This window comes from Nomia melanderi, chromosome 5 (genome assembly GCF_051020985.1).
Source record: "Nomia melanderi isolate GNS246 chromosome 5, iyNomMela1, whole genome shotgun sequence".
NCBI lineage: Eukaryota > Metazoa > Arthropoda > Insecta > Hymenoptera > Halictidae > Nomia > Nomia melanderi.
In genome coordinates, this window is record NC_135003.1 from 9369023 (window position 1) to 9390537 (window position 21515).

Sequence of the window (21515 nt, forward strand, 5' to 3'; positions counted from 1 at the left end):
GTACAATTAGCAAGTATAATGACTCTACAGGATGTTTCTAAAACAATTCGTCTGGTAGAGGAATACAATCCAAGCGGAGTTCAAATTACAGTGATTACCTGCTCATTCCATTGAACAGAGGTGTCCAAAGGGAAGTATAAGCCGCACGACATCTCATTACGCAACATAAAGAGTTTTAGTCGCTACAGGGTGGTTCAGAAATGACGCATCGTGCTTGAAAACTATTGTTACTGGATTTTATTCGTAAAGGAAAAGCTAAGTCTGCTGGTAGATCGATTAACAATAAAAAATTTTCAATACAATTTTTCAGAGAATGCTCAAATTGGAACTTTTTTAATGGAATTTAAAGCGCCCCTTGAACAACTCGGAGGTTTGTTAAACCCATCGCCAGCAGTGGGACGAACGAAAATAAACGAAACGCATTGTACAAGCCTTCCAATGGATCCTGTTGTTGCTAGAATTGATACTCGCGTGAAAGTTTGATTAATTCGCAGAAGTGACGCTTCACCATATTTCATTTCTGTTTGCAGCGAGTGACGAACGTGCCCGTATATACCGTAGAGTAATAACATAAAAAACGAAACCGCCATCAGATTGAATAAACTTTCTTCCATGCACAACCCAAACAAATTCTGCAAAATGAAATCAAACTTTCAGCGTTTCCTCTTTGATATAAATTACGTAAAAAAAGTGATAATAATTTTCAATAGAATCTGCAACCTAATTATCACTAATGTCTTCACGTATACGTACTATACCAATATACACATTCGGGTATTCATAGATTCGTCAAAACTATTTTAGAATCCACCAATGTATCAAGAATGTAACCAGTGAGCCCAATCTGCGAGACTAAAAGTACCTCCATTAATTTAATTATAGCCCCCTTCTGTCTTCCTGCATAAAATAGAAACGCCAGACAATTCCCTAATAACATTCTAAAAAAAGGTTCACGTAAAAATAACTAATAGCATAGAAAATATTGATCCTCCTATTTTCACGTTCTTACGCTATACGTATTTTTATCCCCAATCGTACCTTTTAATTACATTATAACTGTCATCTGTTAAATAGATAGTTAAAGGAGATTATCTATTTCTTTCTTCTAAGGCCGAATCGAAACCAATAATTGCAGATTCCAAAAAAGAAAAAAATTTTTTATCCAGCAACGATACCGAAAACCGCGATAAATTTCACTATCTAGCCATTCGCGAATTTCCCGTGGAATTCCCAGTGTTGTGGCAGACCGAGGGTGAGCCGTGCACCGCGTGGCAATTAAAACGGAAGTGATAAACGTCGAATCGTCACGCGATAGTCTCTTCGCCGAGAGAAATTGATAGTATCGCGGTAGGACGTAACTTCTGACCGCGGGAACGCGAGCGCGAAGAACCCGCAGGAAACGCGAGCCTCTCCCGTTCCAGTCGCACGTGGTCCTTCCCTGTTCTGACTAATGGCTCTATTACAGTCTGGTTAGAAGCCCTTTATTTCATTGGACCGGAAACGTACGTGTTTGAGCGACGAAAGATAAGTTATCGAGTTCGGCACGTTCACCAACGGAGTTGAGAGCCTCTGCGCATTGCATAGTTGAAGAACTATTGCTGACGAATGGCTGTTGCCTCGACTGGCTGTGGACAGTGGTTCTCAACCCTTTTCAAAGGGAATTATTTTCGCTTTGGCACCAACACTTCGATTGTCGCGTTAGATGCGAATAGATGTTTTGATCTTGTAAACATACAGCATATACAATTGTTTAAACTTTAATAAAGTTGGCAGATTTAATAATTTTAACCCCTGTGCACGGTTTGCATCAATTTCGTTTTTATAATTGAAAATATTAGAATATACTGGGATTTATTCACCAGACATATTGTTCAGAAAAAACACATTGAATATAATTGAATGTGTTTCGTAATTTATATGAATTGATATAAATCTACCTGATTTTTTTCTTATGAAACAGTGAGAAATGAACGAAATCTGATTAGAGAGTGTGAAAGGGACATCCAGAAATTCCGGGAATTTTAAAAATCACGAAGACCAATTGGAATTTCCTATCTAAATGTAAATTTTTCTTTTCGGGTTTGATTAACATGAATTTTTGATTTTTTTTTCATGTGCCACAGTCACCGGGAGTGATGCCATTCTACGGCGACTCCAGTGCCGGTTTCCGACCGGCAACCGGCTTCGGAAATACTGTTTGGCACCAGGGTGTCGCTCCTGTGGGAGCGGTCGCGGTTGAAACGTCAGCAGCACCATGGCCACCTCAGCAGTTCATCCAACAAATTCCGGCCCCGAATCAGCTTGAGGAGCTGAGGTACCATACCCAGTACACCGCAGCAGCGCCTTACCATCCGCAGCCAGGTAATTGAAAAACGGAATCGATTCCGGGGATTTTATGAATGGTCCCCATATTGGTTCCCATATACTTTACCACCAATGCTATATAATTTTAACAATCGCTACGATTCGTCATCGAAGAACTCGAATTAATACTTACTGTTGCACTGCGGATATTTCTAAAAATATACAATTTCACATATTTGTTAGTGGAAAGAAGAATAGAAGAAGAATAACATTGAAATTCTATTGTGAATGCTTTCTGAACATCTACAGATTATTCATAGAGATTTGAGATTAGTTTGTGGCTAATGAAGAAAAGAAATATAAAAGAACATTTTGAAATGATTAAACACATTATAAAAGAAATATTAAAATATCTTTTGAGAAGCTAATCTTCCCGTATAAGTTGATTGAAAAAATAATCATTTTTTCAAGTTGTTAAACGCAGAGCTTATCCGCAAGTAAGACGATTCCAGTGGTAATGCTTTTTACTCGAGTTTCAAACGTTGGTTTTGAATTTCTCAAGGCGGACATAGGTCGGGGATGGGGCAGGGGCAGTGTATGCCGCTCGAGTTCACGAGTTTCTGTGGAATCAGCACGGGAATTTTCTGATTACAGTCGCATATCAGCAGCAGACTTTCATTACGACGGATCAGTCGGCGTTTCAGCGTGCCGGAGCGACAGGACAATACACAATCACGGGGCAGCCCTCGCCCTTGCCGCCGGTCGCCGCGCAAACGGTACCGTCGACGGCTCAGAGGCCACTAAACGGTCAATTCATGGATCCCGCTGCCGCAGCGTCCCAATCAGTTGGTTATGAAAGGCAGGATTACGTGAATGGCTACCAACAACAGGTACGATTGCCTGAGAATCGCTTTTTAATTGAAACAAAAAAATGGTCCTTCATAAAATATGCTGCGCCACGTGCACGGTGTTCCAGGATTACGTAGTCACGCTGAATATTGATCACTAAACTGCAACCACAGGGATCAGATGTACATAATGATAGTAATCACAACTTACTGTAACAGCAAACAATTTTTTTAAATTATCGTAGTTCGATAACGTCCTTTCATGAAATTAAGCGAAGGAATAAATTGAATTAATTGATTTAGTGAACTCAGAATGTAGATATTTTTTGAAGAAGCACCTTGTACGCGCAGCCTATCTTATAAAGACGAATTGCTTGTATCCAAACTTTCAAACAATGTTTGGATAATTACAAGTGACGAATGATACTGCAACTCGGAATACCGATTTTAAGTTATAGACCTGGAATGATGATCTTTCCAGGACGTGACGATGGCGCCGCCGCCATCGACCACTCCGACGAGTCGCAGCAGCTCGGTGCACATGGACAACCAGCAGCAACAGCAACAGCAGCAGCAAGCCTCGCAGCAGCAGCAGCAATCCCAGCCTCCTCAACCCCAAACCGACACACAGGTGAAAGGGTTCGCGACCATCGCTGCCAGTAATGTGTCGGGAAACGAGATGCCTGGGTATCCACTTCAACCGGGCCCACAGAGTTTACACAACTCTAACGGATATCCAGGCTACGTGGAAATGGGTCAGCAACACGTGGCGAACCATCAGTGGCAGCCTCAGGTGGCGCAACAGCCGCAACAGCACCAACAGCACCAGCAGCACCAACAGCAACAACACCAACAACACCAACAACACCAACAGCAACAGCAACAACAACAGCAACAGCAGCATATGCAGCGGCAGCACACAGTGTCGGATGGTGGTCAGCGGCACATCTGGTCTGACACTAGCACTGGCACAAAGATGAGCAACAATATGAATTGGTCGGACGGAACGATGCAACAGTCACACCAACAGCAGCAACAACAATCGCAACAGAAGACTCCCCAGCAGCAGCAGCAGCAGCAGCAGCAGACCATGCAGAGCAGCAATAGCATGAAGGCGCAAGAACAGCAGCAAAGCATGCAAATGCAGGCACAACAAGAGTTACCTAGGCCAGCCAGTCACATGAGTTGGGAGAACGGTAGCGTGAAAGAGTCCCAGACGCCTCAGCCGTGGTCAGACAACACGGAGAGCCAGCAGCAGCAACAGCCGCAGACTCAAGGGAACTGGTCTCGGCAGAGTCCAAAGCTGAGGGACGGCCAAAATCCGAGATTGACACCCTCTAGTCAACAGCAGACGCAGCACCAGGCCTGGCTGCAGCATTCACCTAAACTGTCGGACCACCAGCAGAATCCGCCCCACCAGAACGCCAGGATGACGCCATCCAGCCAGCAACATAGCTGGCAGCAAAGCAGCCCGGAATTGCAGCAGAACACGAGTCAACAGAATCCGAGGTTAACGCCGTCCGGTCCGCAGATGTCTCAGCAGCAACAGCAGTCGCAGACACAGCAACAACAACAGCAGCAACAACAGTGGCCACAACAGACGAAGATCGAGAAGAATCCCAGGCTGACGCCGTCTAATCAGATGTCCTGGCCAGACACGCCCACTAGTCAACCGAATTGGTCGCCAAACAGCATAAAGAGCGACGGCAGTCAACAGCCGCAGCAACAGTGGCCCGATTCTCAACCGAGTCCGAGGCGGACGCCCGGACATCAGCCTGCTGCGTGGCAACCTCAGCCACCCCAGCAGGACAACAAAATGGAAAACCAGATGTCCTGGTCGCCTAGCTCAGTCACGGAGAACCAGCCGACCTGGGGCCAACAGGCGACCAAGCAAGACATGCAGAACTCTGGGGAAAGAGTATTGTGGCAGCAACAGCAACAGCAGCAGGCCACAGACACAGGCAAACCGAACGGTTTCCCAGATAACCAAGATGCTCAGGAGAATAACGTATTTGCTCAATCTAATCGCGTTAACTTAAACAGCCGACTGAAATCGATGATACTAAACAAGCAGCAACAACAACAACAACAACAACAGCAGCAGCAGCAGCAGCAGCAGCAGCAACAACAACAGCAGCAGCAACAGCAACAACAACAGCTGCAGCATCAACAACAGATGCAGCAACAAACTCAACAGCATCACATGACCCCTCAGGAGCAACAGCATCATAGTATCCACCATCAGATGCAGTCGCAGCACGTGAACAGCAACGCTGGTGCGAATGGTGACTACCATACCGCAGAAGATCGCGTGAGGGACGAAAACGCAGAGAAGCTCCAAGAGAAACAGACGGACCAATATTTAAGCCAGACGGGCATCATCTCGATGTCACAGTCGAACGAATCTCTGACCGGTAATTTTTTATTGCATAGCCACCACCCTCGGGTCGATAGTTTGCCCGACGGTGGTGGCTTATGGGAGTGGTCAGGGGGCGGTAACGCTTTGAGCAACGGTAACGCGATGCAGGAGACCGGCAGTGGGATCGCATCCATCGAGAGTTTGATCAAGTACGGCGAGGAGAAGACCGGCCTCGCCACGAAAACCTGCGAGAAACCTGTGACACGCGATGGAGACACGGGACGAGAGGAGCTGTGGAGGAGTAGTACGGAAAAGAACGACGACAATCAGACCGACGACAAGTACTTTCAGAGAGAGTTGTCGCGAGGGGAGCAGACCGATGAGGGTAGTTTCGCGGAGCGACCGAAGAAGTTAGAAAGCGAGAAAATCGAGGGGACGACGGCGACGGGTCTCGGCTACCAGGAAGTCACCAAGGCGTCGTTGGGTAGCGAAGAGGATCATCATCCCACGTATGTGGAGAATACCGCGGAAAAGGCTGCGTCAACGACAGACGCGAACTGTGACTCCTTGCAGACCATCAAGCAAGAGAACTTAGGGGACTACGGTTGTTCGGGTTCAGAGTGTGCCCCGTCGCCAACAGTTTCATCAAAGAGCGACGGTTATCAAGCTAGAGAGATCAAGACAGAGCCAGATCAGAGATCGCAGGACGCCAGCGACTACAAGTTCCGCGGAGACGGCGGTCCGGCGAAAGTGTCGCCGGGCGTCGGTTCCTGGTGTTGTCGCAGGGGCGGCACCGAGCAACCGACACCCGAGCACTTGCGCGAGGGCTGTTGCCAGGGTCTGCAGACGCGGGACGAGATCCTCGCTGACTCGCCAGGGAAGCCGGAGAAGAACGAGGGACCTCAGAGCCCGCGTGCCGTGCCGGCCACCACGAAACTGCAAGATCACTTGGACAAACTGAAGAACAATGTGAGGACCGAAGTACCGGACTGCAACTGCTTCCCAGCCGACAAATGTGAGTTGCCATTGCGTATTCAGCACGACACTAACATTGAGAGAACACACTAACCACCGAACCGTTGTTCGTTTTCACACTGAGACTATATAAAAAAAATACAAAAAAATATAATAATCTAATAAACCGAGAGAAACAAAGTATATACATATATATGTTCGTTAACGAATGTAACCCGCCTGTATACTGATCAATTGCCGGCCGACATACACCGATCGTAAAATATATAGACGAGTAACCAAACAAAGCAAAAACATAGAAAATACAAAAAGTAGACTATGTAAAACCGCATCGATCAGACAGTGACCCGGAGAAGGGATGCACGTAAACCTTAACTGCCCACCTCCCTAGCTTTCTCGTAGGGGGCAACCACCTACGTTACGTGGCATAAATGTTTCCGCTTCTGTTGCTTGCTATTACCTGTTTGTTTCGAGTACAAAAATTTAAAAAAATCGAATACAACCAAACGAACAAAACAAAATAACAAAAAAAAAAATACAAAAAACCGTCCCGGTCTCGTAAGTAAAATGAGGTTCAACCACAAAGGTCCGCCTGAACCCGGCTCGTACTACACTCACCTCGGGGCGGCCGCGAGCCTGCCCGACCTACGGAACGATCTTGAACGAAGAACTGGCCTTAAGGGAAACGCCATTAGATTCGAAAAGGTGATCTACACGGGAAAGGAGGGGAAAACCACCCAGGGATGTCCGATGGCTAAGTGGGTAAGCGAAATTAAACCGGTCGCGTCAGGTTCAAAGCGAGCTTCTTCCCGCTTCGATCATCTCAACCCCGTGATTAATTATAGTGAACTTCCACGCGTGTACACATCCATAACCGTATCTGTATTTTAAATTTAGTTGTGCGTTTGTTAATTTCGTATTACCGTGACGGATTATTATTATTATTACTATTATTATTATTATTACGATTATTATTATTATTATGATTATTATTATTACGTCTATTATTACTATTATAATTATGATTATGATTATTATGATTATTGTCGATTATTATTGACTGTTAACCAAATATTCGATGTAGCTCAATTTAAGGGATAAGCAAGTGCGTCATTGGGCCTCGAGTTTTCGAGGCGATCTATTATGCATCTGCAAAGATGATGCATGAATCTTTTTATGAAATTTTGTCGAGTAATGATGGTATATGCATGTATACATATACATATACATATATATATATATACATATGATTGAATCAATGATTGGTAATGACAATTTACCCTGTCGATGGTTGATTTGTACGTATTTTGTAGATGTAATCGCGTAGTATCGAAATTCGAACGACACGGCGGTACTTAAATGGAATACTAAGACCGTTTCAGATTACGATTTCGAATAGTACATTGTATCATGAGGAAAGGATTTAATATATTCGATCGATTCGTGGTAGTAACTGAATATTTATTTCACGCGTAGCCGATATTTTAAGCCGTTTGATCTTTGTTAGCTGGTAAGAGACGGTTTAGAACGATACTTGTCCGAAAAAGGAACGTTTTGTAACTCTCGTAATTCGAACACGATTATATACGATTCTTTGACTGGACAGTAAACGTAACTGAATCTCATAGGTTTATTTTATCTTAGTACACATTTTTTATCTGAAATATTTAACGTGACAACCACACGCGAAACAGTGAATAAGTAGCAGAACGTATACAAGAAATCGGCGCCACCGATCCTTTCGAATACTCATTCGATAGTAAGTAGGGTCTTGAAGCTTTGATTATTTAATTAGTTCTCTTTAATGATTTTTTTTAATAATTATTTAATGCTTAGGAAGTAAGTAGCAAATAAATACCAATAAACGCATAGTGAAACGAGTATTTACTACCGAATGGCAAATATGAAACGCATTAATATATTGTCAACTATCCGAGTACGCTGAACTGTCCTTTGTAAAACCCTCGACGGGACGTGAGAATCAAATAAATTGGCTTTTCTTTTCAAAAATCTGAGGTCTGAAACTACCCTGTCAAGCTTTTCTGCCTTTCTTCCCCAACCAATCATAACCTATGCGCGCCGATCCAACCACCCCCGCAAAACCGAGTTAAATGAATCGCTTTGAATCGTCCGCTCGAGTTTCTCTGTCTGTTGCCACGATTGGTGATGGGATTGTAATATCAGTGATTCGCTAGATAATCCGACGATCCGGTCTGGAGGAGAAGATTCTGACCATAGTGAAACACCGGCAAGGACACAAGTGCCCGACAGCCTGGATAGTGGTCGCGATGGTTGCCTGGGAAGGCGTGCCGACCCATGAAGCCGATCGGATCTATTCGTTGTTGAGTCACAAACTGAACCGATTCGGCCTGCCTACCACCAGAAGATGCGGGACTAACGAGCCGAGAACCTGCGCCTGCCAGGGCCTCGACCCCGACACGTGCGGCGCGAGCTTCTCCTTCGGCTGTTCTTGGTCCATGTATTATAACGGCTGCAAATACGCCAGAAGCAAAACCGTCCGTAAATTTCGACTGTCAGTACGATCGGAGGTGAGTTTATCTTGATTTTTAATGAATCTTTGAAAACAATGAACCTTTGTATTAAGAACAATTCCATATTTCATGGTATATTTGTTCATGTATTTCTGTGTTTCTCGGTTTTTATATTTTCGTTGGTTCAAGGAAGTTTGTCGAGTCCTTCTATTAGTATAACATGGAATTGAGAGCGTTATTTAATTTGTTTTCGTATCGGTAATAATTGTAGTGGATGATGATAAATCCATTGTAAACCTATCGGAAGGTTAACTCCAGTTAAGGAAGTCAGTGCTTCTCTTCCGGGACAATAATGCAATGTCCGCCTGTTGCTTTCTAGGAGCAAGAAGTCGAAGAAAGAATGCACGTCCTGGCGACGCTATTGTCGCCTCTTTACCTCAGCCTTGCACCAGAAGCCTTCAACAATCAAACACAGTTCGAACGCGAAGCAAGCGAATGCCGTTTAGGATTCAAGCCTGGCCGACCGTTTTCCGGCGTTACAGCCTGCATCGACTTCTGCGCGCACTCTCATCGTGACCTTCATGACATGAACAACGGATGCACTGTAGTGAGTAATGCAAAGTCAAAATTATCATTTGGAAATCAATAAAACTGTCGGAAGCAGATAGTAAAGTGAATTAAATTTTCAGGTGGTAACGCTGACGAAACACCGGACTTTATCTAAACCTGAAGATGAACAGTTACACGTACTACCTCTTTACATAATGGATACCACTGATGAGTGCGGGTCGAAGGAAGGACAGGACGAGAAGGTTCGCGCTGGACACGTAGAAGTTTTAACGAAGTAAGGAAATTTCTTTTTTGCGAATATTATTTTTTAAACGTTAACGCCATAATTACGTAGTTTAAATAGTAATTAGATAGTCTGTATTTTAACTGCTATATCCTAGTGACATTTTCATTTTGATTTTAAACTATTCAAACATTTAAAGATAATCATTTGTAGCTAGTCTTCAAATTGGCTAACTAGTCAATTTAACTAAAGAAAATCATTATTTCCAGATATCCCTGTGAAGTGAGAGTCCGATCGGTTCCCCTCCAACCATGCCGGCGCCACGGGAAGAAACGAAAAGAAGACGAGCCGGATACGGTGAGCAACAAGAAAGACAACTCAAAGGGCGGCAACGAGAAAACACCAGATCCGGCACGTGTACCTGGCCACCAAGATCCTGCTAGGTCTCAAATGAGGGATCCACAGCTGTCCCTGGAAATGGCGTCGATGTTTGAGGGGATGGACGCACAGTTACAGAGCTCTCAGGTGTCCTCGACGGTTCTGGACAGTCCTGTGTCGATGTATCAAGGTTGGGGCTACCAGAACGAGCAGCAGTGGAGCAGGAACGGTTGGCTCGACCAACGAAAAAACAACTGGTTGAATCCGTGGGGCGAGTACTCATTCGGCGGATTAGACCGAGACACAAAGGTGGACCCGGATAGCACCAGTCTGGACGACATAAGACCTAGAAGTGCGGTATCCCAAGAAGAACATCGACCGGGCTCTAGAAATTTACCAAATTCCACCATGGATTCGCCTAGGAACTGCTACCCGCATTCGCCCAGAGCACACCCGGTATCACCTAGAAGTTCACACGCGGGTACACCGGGTGATCCATACACCATGTCGCCCAGAGGTTGTCCACCAACACCGCAGGACCAAAGAATGACGTCACCAAGGAGCTCGTACCCAGAGACAAGTTACCCGCCGTCCAGGAACTATCAAAACATGTATGATAACAGACAGAGTAACGCATCTCCTAAGACTGGCTCGTATCCGCCTCACCTGGACCAAAGGGGCGGACACCTGATTCGATCCAATCAACCACACGGCTGTGCACCGAATAATTTCCGGAACATCGGACAAGCTTGCGACCAAACGAAACCACCGTTCCCGAAGCCACCGCAAGATTCTAGTCACAAGTATCCCGTGTCGCAGATCAATTACCTAGAGGCTCCTAAGTCGCAGGCTGAAGCTTCGTTCGCGAACAGGATTCAGGGCCACTACCCTACAGCCCATGCTGTTCAACCAGCCAGGAACTTCCCGTTTCAGGGTCAGCACAACGACCATAGCGACGCGTTCACCGGCGGTCTCTCAGTGTCCTCCTGTATGGACGGGAACGCTAGTCACAAGCCGTTCGGTGCGGCTAATCCAGATCTCCTGTTGCACGCCTCTGCACACCTGCCCAGTAATCAAGCGACTGATCCTCAAGGTTACGTGGATCAGAGGAAGTATCGTCAACAGAAGCCAGAACAGAAGCTTGGGATGAATCAGATGATGTCACCAGCACCGTCTGATCACGTGGCAGGAGGCGGAGCGGGTGGAACAGGGGGTTGGAACATGCTGGGCGGTTGGTATCCGGATCAGGCCAGATCCTACGATCAACAACAAAGTTACGGGAACCAGGCGCACGTCGAGAGGAATCATCAAACTCCAATCGATCATCAGAAATCATTGAATTGGAACGACAGAATGCAACAACCGGATCAATCGAAGCAGCACAGTTGGGAGCCACCGTCCGACCCTTCGCCATTCCGGGTACCTAAGGGCAGACCTCCGTCGAGGACCGCGTCCAACCAAAATCCGACAACTGACAATACATATCAGAACTCCTCTAACAGGACGTTCCTCAAGCCCCAGGACCCGGCGCGGAATGCATATGCTGATAGTCCCAGTAATCACGTGCAGAGCAGCGGCATGCATCCAAGCAACAACAATCAGAGGAGACCGGACTGGCCAGAGGAGAAGATGAAGGAGGGATTCCACGAGGCCAGACAGAACGCCGGGAACCCGAACTGCTGTCCGTGGCCCGAGGAGATGAAACAGGTGCAGGACTTCCATGCAATGCCCGGCTTGGGACACCCCCACGCTTCCTTCCCCCAGTACGGGTATCCCACCTATCCAGTGTTCGACAAACCATATTCAAACTCCTGGGAAGGCTACAACTACCATCAACCGTATCACGCGCAAACGGCGGAGTATCCGCCTCAGTTCTACCAGCAACCAAAGAGAGAAGCGTGCTTTCCCCCGGCACAGTACTCCTATCAAGGAGTGCCCCCGTATCAGAGCCTGAACCCTAGCTGGGCCAGGTGGGACACTCCTCGATGGGACATTTACGGGCCACCACCGTACTTCCCGGTGATACCAGAACCGCCTCCAAAAGCGGAGCCGCTGGGAGAGGTGGCCGACTACTCGGACAACGAAGAATGTTTCAAGGACTCTCAAATGGGCGGTGTCGCGATAGCACTTGGCCATGGTAGCGTGTTATTTGAGTGCGCGAAACACGAGATGCACGCGACCACGGCCCTGAAGAAGCCCAATCGCCTCAACCCCACCAGGATCAGCCTGGTGTTCTACCAGCACAGGAACCTGAACAGACCTAAGCACGGTTGGGACGAATGGGAGGAGAAGATGCGACTGAGGAAGCTAGGAGTGACAACCACAGCTGCCACTACTAGTACCAATAGCTCTACGACCGCGTCGCAGCCTTCAACACCGTCTACACCGACCAGTCCCGCGACCACCACCGAAAAGTCCGCACCAGTCCCACATGTGCCGAACGTTCCCAGCTCGCAGTTCATGATGAGATCGCCTACATACACCACGATGACCTGGACCACGCTGTTCCCGATGCACCCGTGCATGATAACCGGCCCGTATCAGGAAGGGGGCGCCATCGGATGAGTGATCGTCGGTGGCTACGGTTCGAGCCGTCGATGATGAACCGTGCCGTGGATCGATCGATCTCGATGAACCCTCCAGATCCCACGGAGGTGGACGCGTCGTCGCGGGACGGCTGACACAGTTCCGAATAAAAGAGGATTCGAAGCAGAGGATGAGAACACATGGGTACTTCTCCCGGAGGGATCAAAAGAAGCATCGTCGAGAAAGCAACGATGAAGCAACGTTGTTATAGTTGTGGCACCGAGGCGGGAGATATAGAAACACAGAAACGACACACACACTGTTTGCACTGCCATTTTTCTATTTCACGTTTTATCGGGGAGAGCGCCGCGAGGTTCAATGGACCGCCGGGGGAGACGACCGAAACGAAGAGAAAAAAACGAAGAAAATACGAGGACGGGTACACACAGAGCGGAGTTTTAAATATCGGGGCTTCCCATTTTTTGATATAACGAATCTTTTACACGAATCGTGAGAGGTGAGAGATCGGGCAATTAAGATTGGACGGACGGTCGTCGTCGTCGTCGATGTCGCCGTAGAGATTCAGCTTCCGGGACGCTCCTCGTAAAGAGGATAAAGAGCGGGATGCAGTCATGATGACGGAGAGACAGCTTTCAACGGATACTGCGAGGAACAAGCTCTGCTCGAGGTCGATCCACGGTAACCGGACGATAATTAATGCCGGACGCGATTTGCTAATGCGGATTAGACTTCGACAGGGTGGATGATGATGATGATGATGATGATGATGATGATGATGATGATGGTGATGATGATGATGATGATGGTGATGATGATGATGATGATGATGATGATGATGATGATGATGATGATGATGATGATGATGATGATGATGATTACGATGATGATGATAATTACGATGATGATGATGATGATGATTATGATGATATCACGGAACAAATGGAACGGATGAATGAAATGTATCCGATTGTATACATGTTGTTCGTTTTTCGATGCTTATTTGTTTGTTTCTGTCTTTTCGAACGATGGTTTCGTGTTGTTGTTAGGGTCGTGATCGTGTTTAGCTAGTCCAAGCCTAGAGAAGACGACGAGTGGTTCGCGCCGGTACAAATTCTTGTACAAAGCCAATTTTACGAATTGTATAGTCACACGCGGACGGGTCGTTGATCCGCCGTTTTCCTTTTTTCCGCGCATTTGTCCTCCATTTTTGTTCTCTCTTTTTATTTTTAGCAAACAACCCGTACACATGGGGTGGATATTCCGACCCTGAAGAAACAATCTCTCCTTCAATGCTCCCACCCCATTTCCCAAGAACGAAAGTTTTAGTAAATCTAATCGATTCTTCGTTTGAGAGTCGTGTGCACAAACTCGACGAGACGAACGTACACGAGTACACAATCACACGCATATACGGAGAGACAACATACATACAGACACGCACGAAAATGATCTCAAGTTTTTAAGCTAATTAATTAAACGATAATCGTCGACGTTTTGTTTCCCCTCTTCTATAATACTTTCTCTCGCTACTCCGCTCTCTGTTATCATACACATGATACCTTTATCTTCCACCCCCCCCCCCCTATCTCTCTCCCTCTCTCTCTATACTTTTTTTTCTCGTTTGTTTTGGTTCGCCAGTTGTACATTGCGCTTGTTAGGTCATCGTATTTATTTGTCAAACGTTTTTTCTGCACGTGTTTGCACCCAACGTAGGACTCTATCACAAAACCGTGGTACCGTTACGTACTGATTAAGGGAGTAACTCGAAGTTAGCAGAAACGAGGAAACCACCGACCCCCTTCCAACCCCCAGTTCCCAACACAAACGAACACACACGAACATACATATATTATACACACGCGTGTGCGCGGTTATTAATTACTACTAACAATTCTCGTCCTTCGGGTCGGCGCTGAGTACAAAGCATCTTTATCTAACATTAATTGTCCGCGGTGAAACGCGCTCGCGATTAAACGAGGGGCGGAGGGGAATGGACGAAAGGGGTGAACAATTGTAAACAGGAAGAACAACGAAACGGGGTGGGGGGTGGGTGGAGAACCGCGCGAGCGAAGCGTATGCGTCTCGTCGACGGAACCGCTTTCTACGTCAGCCACGTGTTCTTCCGACAACTGTTTTTTCCAAGCCTTTTAGAGTCTAGACAGATCCCGCGGGATCCAATATCACTTTAAACGTCCGAGGGGCGTGCATTCGTCTCCGAGGCAACGGAGAAGGAGGGAGAAAGGTCTCTCGTCGATGAGAGGGAGGTTCTACCGGATATTTGAGAGTGCCAGAGTTCGCGGAGAAGTCACGGAGGCCAAACAAACAAAAAAAAAAATTAAAAAAAACAAGAGGAACAATGATCCGTGTCGTTCCGAACCCTTGTCACTGCGTTCTCGCGCACACTTGTAAATAACCTGTTTTGTCCCCCACCCCCAACCACCCACTTTTTAGACGATCCACGTGTTTCTTCGAATCGCGTTTTCAGTCTGTTCTCTTCTGTGTTTTCTATTTTTCATTTCCCTTCTTCTTTTTCTTCTTCCTCTTCTTCTTCTTTTTCTTCTTCCTCTTCTTCTTCTTCTTCTTCTTCTTCTTCTTCTTCTTCTTCTTCTTCTTCTTCTTCTTCTTCTTCATCTTCTTTCCATTCTTTTCATTAACCGAACTATTTTTGTCGTAGCGATCGATAGGAATTAAGGAATTTTAACGGTCTGCGACGAGACCGCAGACGCTGGGAGCCGAGAGGACAGGCAGGGACGCGTTTCTAGGGTGGCGAGGGTTGGCTTTTTTCGCGTGATCGTGATCGTGATCGTGATCGACAATGGCGACAATGATGCCGATGAATTTAATTTATTCGTTCGCGGGACAATCGTTCTGATCTCGCGGACACGCCTCGGTTTGCATTCTTCCTCCAGATTCCTCGAGGATCGATTTAAAAGTAGATCGGAAGTAGTCGAGTGGCTCGAGGATCGAAAGGATTTAAACATGCATGGTCTGAGGATGTTAGTGAACGCGCGACGAGCATATCACGGACGCGGAAGCGTCCGAGGCCCTCGCCCATCGGAGTATTATAAGAATCATTAATATATTATCATTCATTATTATCATAACGTAGTAGTAATAATAATTATTAGCGGCAAAACAGTAATAATTAGTAATATAATCTAATTTAATCGATTATTTATTAAGTTCTTAATGAAATGCGTTGCTCTAGTTACTAATTCTGTCAATTCATTTTGTTTTTACTTTTGTTTTCTTTTGTCCTCTTCTTTTTTTCACCCCTTTCAACGTTTTTTTTTCGACACCGTTCAACCGCCGGTTTTCTGGTTTCACGGGTGGCTACTACACCCCCACCCGGAATCGAGTCGATGGTGCATTCTCGTGGTTCGTTTCTTCATCGTGTTGGCCTGGTTCTTTTTACATGCATACTTACTTACACATATGCTCTATGTATACATACATCTTTACTTTTCTTTTGTAAATGAAAAATTGTTTTCGCGCGCCACGTTCAGCCCGCGACTTCTTCACGCTAGTCCTTTCTTAGATTTTCTTGTTTTTCTTCTTTTTTTTTGTAATTCTAGATCGTGCCTCCGATTTTTTATACGAGTGACTCCAGGACCCCTAGATCGTGTCGAGGGAATCGACGATCGATCGTCGTCTGTTAGAGATCTATTTTTTTTTCGATTCGGGTGGCGTCGCCACGCGTTTCTTCTTTCCTCGAGGACGAGATTCGATATCTCGGTCAGTCAATTAAACGAAACACTGGTTTCCGATCGATTTTTTCAAAGAAAACTCTAAGCATCAAATAAGGCGAGATAAATGTCCCCGCGAGCCAGGTTCGGCGTCCATTTCTTTCTTCTTGCAGGTAAACGTTTCGATCGCGACTCTTCTCGTTTCTGATTCGCCGTTCGGCGCGCACGGCCCAGTTCGTTCGCGCTTCCGACGCCCTGCTTGGCGACTTTCGGTTCGATCGCGAACATTTCCCTCCATTAATATTCGCTGGAACATCCCGCCGAAGACGGAATACCGTGCGAGCAAATCATTTTATCCTGGAGGACCGTTCTTCTATGGTTTTAGAACGCTCGAATGAATTGATGAGATCATTTTTTGAACGATGAATTTTGTAAATAATTTGACCTTGAGAAATATTTTCGGATCGACCAGTAATGTGTAAATATTAAGATCTTTTCTTAATTTTAATTAGACCTGGAGTATCTATTCTAATGATTTTTATTGTGTTTATTTTTATTTATCATGAACACAAAGAAATCGAATACTTCTAGAGGAAGTCTAAAATGTTAACGATTCGACGGAGGAATTGCATGGATTTCTTTTAATATTTGGACAAAATGTCGAGTAGTCGATCATTGCGAATATCTATGATTTATACGATGCGTTTGGAATATTAAGATGTAAAATGAATTTTATAATTTTTCTAAAATTCAGAACGATCAAAAACCATGGGGAAACCGTCGCGTTTTCTGTTCATTCACGCGCGCGTTTCTTTCCTCGAACCGCGATCCACTAAATCCGCCCACCGCGAGCCAAGGATTGATCTCTCCTCAACTTCCAGGACACATTCTCGAAGGTGTCCTCGTCCCGCGATCCATGAATCCTCGAGAGACCCGTCGGAATCGATTCTGCAACTCTTCCACGTACAATCAAAGGGACGAATAACAAAAGTATATATATTATATATATTTAGGAAAGAAAAAGAAATGAAAGGGGGGACGAAAGGCAATAAAAAAAGGGAAAAAGTGGGGAAAGGAACCGAAACGGAGCTCTCGTTGGTCGTTGCCGCTTCGAATTTCCTTCGCTTCTAAAACTTTCTTTTTCGCGGACGAGACGCGGAACTCGGGATTCTAACGCGACGATGCCAAAATAGTATTAATGGTTGAGAGAAAAGGGAAGGATGAGAAAAAGGGTAGGTGACGGAACGATTTCAGGGGCGCGCGCGACGACGGGAATTCATTATCGCGGTGAATCGGTCATTTCTTTCTTCGGGGCGCGGTGGAAAACGCGAGAAACGGTGAAAATGGGAACGAAGGAAAAGATGGAGAAGAAAGGAACGCGCGATTCCAACGAATTTGTCGGTTTGAATTCTGTTTCGCGGCAGAAACGAGGGTCACGAGTTGAGCGAGTGATGTGGAACGAGAGAAAGAGAGAAAGGGAGAGTGTGTGCGTGTGCGTGTGCGTGTACGTGTACATGTGCGTCTGTATGCGAGTGAGAGAAAGCCCGCGCGATTGAGTAAGAAAGAAAGAAAGAGGTTGAAAACTGTATTTTTTCTTCCAATGCCAAAAAGATGCCATTTTGTTTTGTACGAAAAAACCTACGAAAAATTCACAAAAAAAGATATAAATAAATAAATAAATAAAAGTAATAATAGTAACGATAACTGGGGTGAAATAGCGGAACGATGGTAATTATAATGACGATGGCAAGATGCGTGAAAGTTAAGGATGAAGTGAAGCGAGGAACAACAAATTTTTTAAATAGTTTGTAGCGAACGTATTTACATGTGTATATGTACATGTAAACACATATGCATAATATATGTACAGATGTAAGTACGATGACAAGATACAAAAAGTGAATATACAAACCGGAAACAAATATACTGAATGTATATTCTGTCTCGTGAGAAAATAATAATAATAATAATAATAATAATAATACTAATAATAATAAAGAAAAAAAATGAAAATTGTAAACACTCATGTCCGCCTTATGAAACGATTGAATGCAGATTAAAACAATAGGGATGATCGATTTGATCTCGAATCGACCGACAAAAAAAAAATAAATGAATAAATAAATAGCAATTAAATGGTTGATTGACGGTTATAAGTGGTTGTGTGGTGTTGACCGTGGCCAGAGTCTTCTTTCCCGAGGAAAGGGAGCGGATCGATGGGAGAAAGGGATGAAAGGATTCGTAGTTTTAATGCGAGGAAATTACCGGGACTGCGAAAATCGTGAGACGTTTTTATTATTATTCATATTATTATGATTATCACTATTATTATTATTAGTATCATTATACTTGAATGAAATCAAATATGCGATCGCGTGTATGTACATATGAGCTCTTACGCATAGGATGAGATCACTTGAGCGTTTTAGTACTTCCATTTTGTGCATGGCAACATCCACCATTTTGTGAACGTAACTGGAGATCTATTATAGATTTCCAATAATTAGATAAACGTATATTGTTTTATTTCTTCATTTCAATCGTGAAAATTTCGACTGTTTGTTTTGACAAAGTGGCGTAAGATTAAAAGAAAATTGATGCAGTAATAAATTGATAAAATTAATATTTCATGAAATCCAAGTATTCGAAAACAGTTTTATATTTTTAAATGCTAACACGGTACATATCACCATTCAATATTTTTCTCTGATTTTATATCGGAATTTTAAAATATAAATCTAATTTAAATGTGATTCAAGCTTTTACAAAGATCACTTCGCTTCTGTTTAATTTAAAACCTCTAAAAAATCATCCAATTCATGAAACAAATGTTTTCGAGTATTCGTTCACTAACATATTCTTCTATAATATTCATTTGTGTACCGCAAGAAACGGTTGAAACACTCAAATGACTAATCCTGCGCGTAACATGGCGACGTTAACATTAAAATAATCGCGAACTTCATGGGAATCGAGAAAAGGAAATGAAAAATCGGCTCGCTCACAATTTTTGCACTTTTGGTACCAAAATATATCCCCCACCCCTCAACCGACGGCTCCCCCCCCCCCCCAAAAAAAGGAAAAAAAGAATAGGGCATACGAATATAGCGCTACGTATACACCGATAACATATGTGTACATATATTTTTGGATGAAAGAACCATGAAGAAATTTTAAATCGAAATTCGGGTCGCGACGCGGATCAGAGGTTGCCTCGATCGATGTTCGTTTCTCGGTGTTTCGATCGTTGCCACGAACAATGTTAAAACGAACACGAGAGAAGTGGGATTATTATTTATGAAATTTGAAACAAACGATGTTTCTTGTAATCTAAAAAAAGGGGAGAACGGAAAAGGAAACAATCACTGTGCGTATTCGTTCGACGATCAATCGCCGAGAAATGCACCACGCCTGGCTGAAAAATAATATGATATTAATTTGAGACCGGGTGCAACGATCAATCGAGAGGAACGGTCCGGCCGCATCGGGCCGAAATGTATTTATGAATATTTATTTACGCGAGATTAAACGATGAAATGATGAAAAAGTAATGTGACGAATGGAAGAAGAAAATCTAATATATTGTGACGATTTAAAGATAGATGGTCGTAAGTTAAATTGTAAGTTTTATAATGAATATATAAATATATATATATAAATATATATAAATATATATGTACATATACATATACATATATATACACATACTTATATATGTATGTATATGTATATTGCAAAGCGTTTTACCGCCTTTCGCCGTTCGATCGCGCCAAAATACGAGAAGCTAAAAAGTTAACCGAACCAGCGAAAGGGATAGCGAAGCAATGGTGAAAAGGGATAGAAGTTTTTAAAAAGTGAACGAAAAGGAAAAAAAAAGAGGAAGATCAATTCTCGACTAGATAATCGATCAACGGTGAATGAGTGAACGTGTCGACACGTGAAAAAGTAATGAAAATTGTGTCGAACATTTTTTATTCTTCTTTTCATTTTTTACTGTTTTCGTTGATGGTAACCGATGCCGTGACGATACGTAATGTGTTTTCTTTTATACCCTGTTTGCTGATTCTTGTTTTGTACGGTATATTTTGGATGTATCGGTGATCGCGCAGTTAGGCGATCGAAACGGTTACGCGCATCTTGATCTGGTCCGCGGCGGAACACGCGGGATTTTCAAAATGCGCGCGGCGGAGCGACGGTGTGAAGCGCGGGGTGTGCTTGAGCGATGAGTCACATATACACAGGCAGATGCATACTGAGCCACGTGGGCACACAAACGAAAAATACTGGTATGCACGCATACACACACGCACACACACACAAAAACAAGCAGAGCAGACACACTCGGACACTCAGTCACACACACAGTATGCTTAGTGTTTAGTAGCGACTTCATAGACGATAAGTAATAAAAATATACAACTGATCATTGCTATCGATGACTATTATCGACGTAAGAGGTACATTTAGATGATGAAATATGTTATAAGTAAGATGTAATTGTCCTTTGTGAATATACATAAGAGAGAAATGAGAAATACAAGAAACTTTTATGAGTAATGCAGGTCTAATCATTTATCGCATCTGTGTCCTTAAGTAAGACGATCTTTTATTTATATTAGGACTTAACTACTCGAAAGAAGTTTTAATGTCTTTTTGTTCCTGTAAATGCATTTCTATTTACACGAGACAGATATTGTAACACATTGAATGCCGTGGGGGTCACTGGTGACCCCCAACCAAAGCGAATTACTATGGTTTATTCAATTAAACGATGATCATTTGAAAATATTTCTAGGTTCTAAATAATGCTACCTAACGCGGTGTGATTCAGGTAGATGAACGTGCAATAACAATAATGCAATTCAATCAAATGATTCAATATTCGATTTTTTCCATTTCATGTATCTTGCTCTATGAAGTCGTACAGCATTTGTGTTAATTAACACGAGAAACGCATTTCAGGTTTGCCTCCATATTTTCTCGTTTTTCTTTGGTGTGAAATTAAGGAGGCATTGAAGAGTATACGAGATAGAAACGAGACAGACATGAAAAGGTGGAAGAAAGTAAGTAAAGGAGAAAGAAATTAAGGAGAAATGCAATAATGTAATGAAGGCAAAAATGAAAGAAGCAGGA

At 44.1% G+C, this 21515-nt stretch overlaps 1 protein-coding gene across 7 annotated transcripts in view; it reads left to right on the forward strand.

Annotated features, from left to right (window-relative positions):
* Tet (tet methylcytosine dioxygenase-like) overlaps positions 1-19472 on the forward strand; it is a 136512-nt gene extending 117040 nt beyond the window's left edge. For all 7 annotated transcript variants that reach the window (XM_076367518.1, XM_076367515.1, XM_076367514.1 and 4 more), the window contains 8 exons: positions 2124-2361; positions 2959-3194; positions 3634-6526; positions 7073-7248; positions 8682-9035; positions 9358-9585; positions 9668-9822; positions 10041-19472. In XM_076367518.1, the coding sequence (XP_076223633.1) occupies positions 2124-2361; positions 2959-3194; positions 3634-6526; positions 7073-7248; positions 8682-9035; positions 9358-9585; positions 9668-9822; positions 10041-12714 (6954 nt within the window). In that variant the 3' untranslated portion in view covers positions 12715-19472. The remainder of the gene's footprint in view (positions 1-2123; positions 2362-2958; positions 3195-3633; positions 6527-7072; positions 7249-8681; positions 9036-9357; positions 9586-9667; positions 9823-10040) is intronic.
* The last annotated feature ends 2043 nt before the right edge of the window (positions 19473-21515 follow it).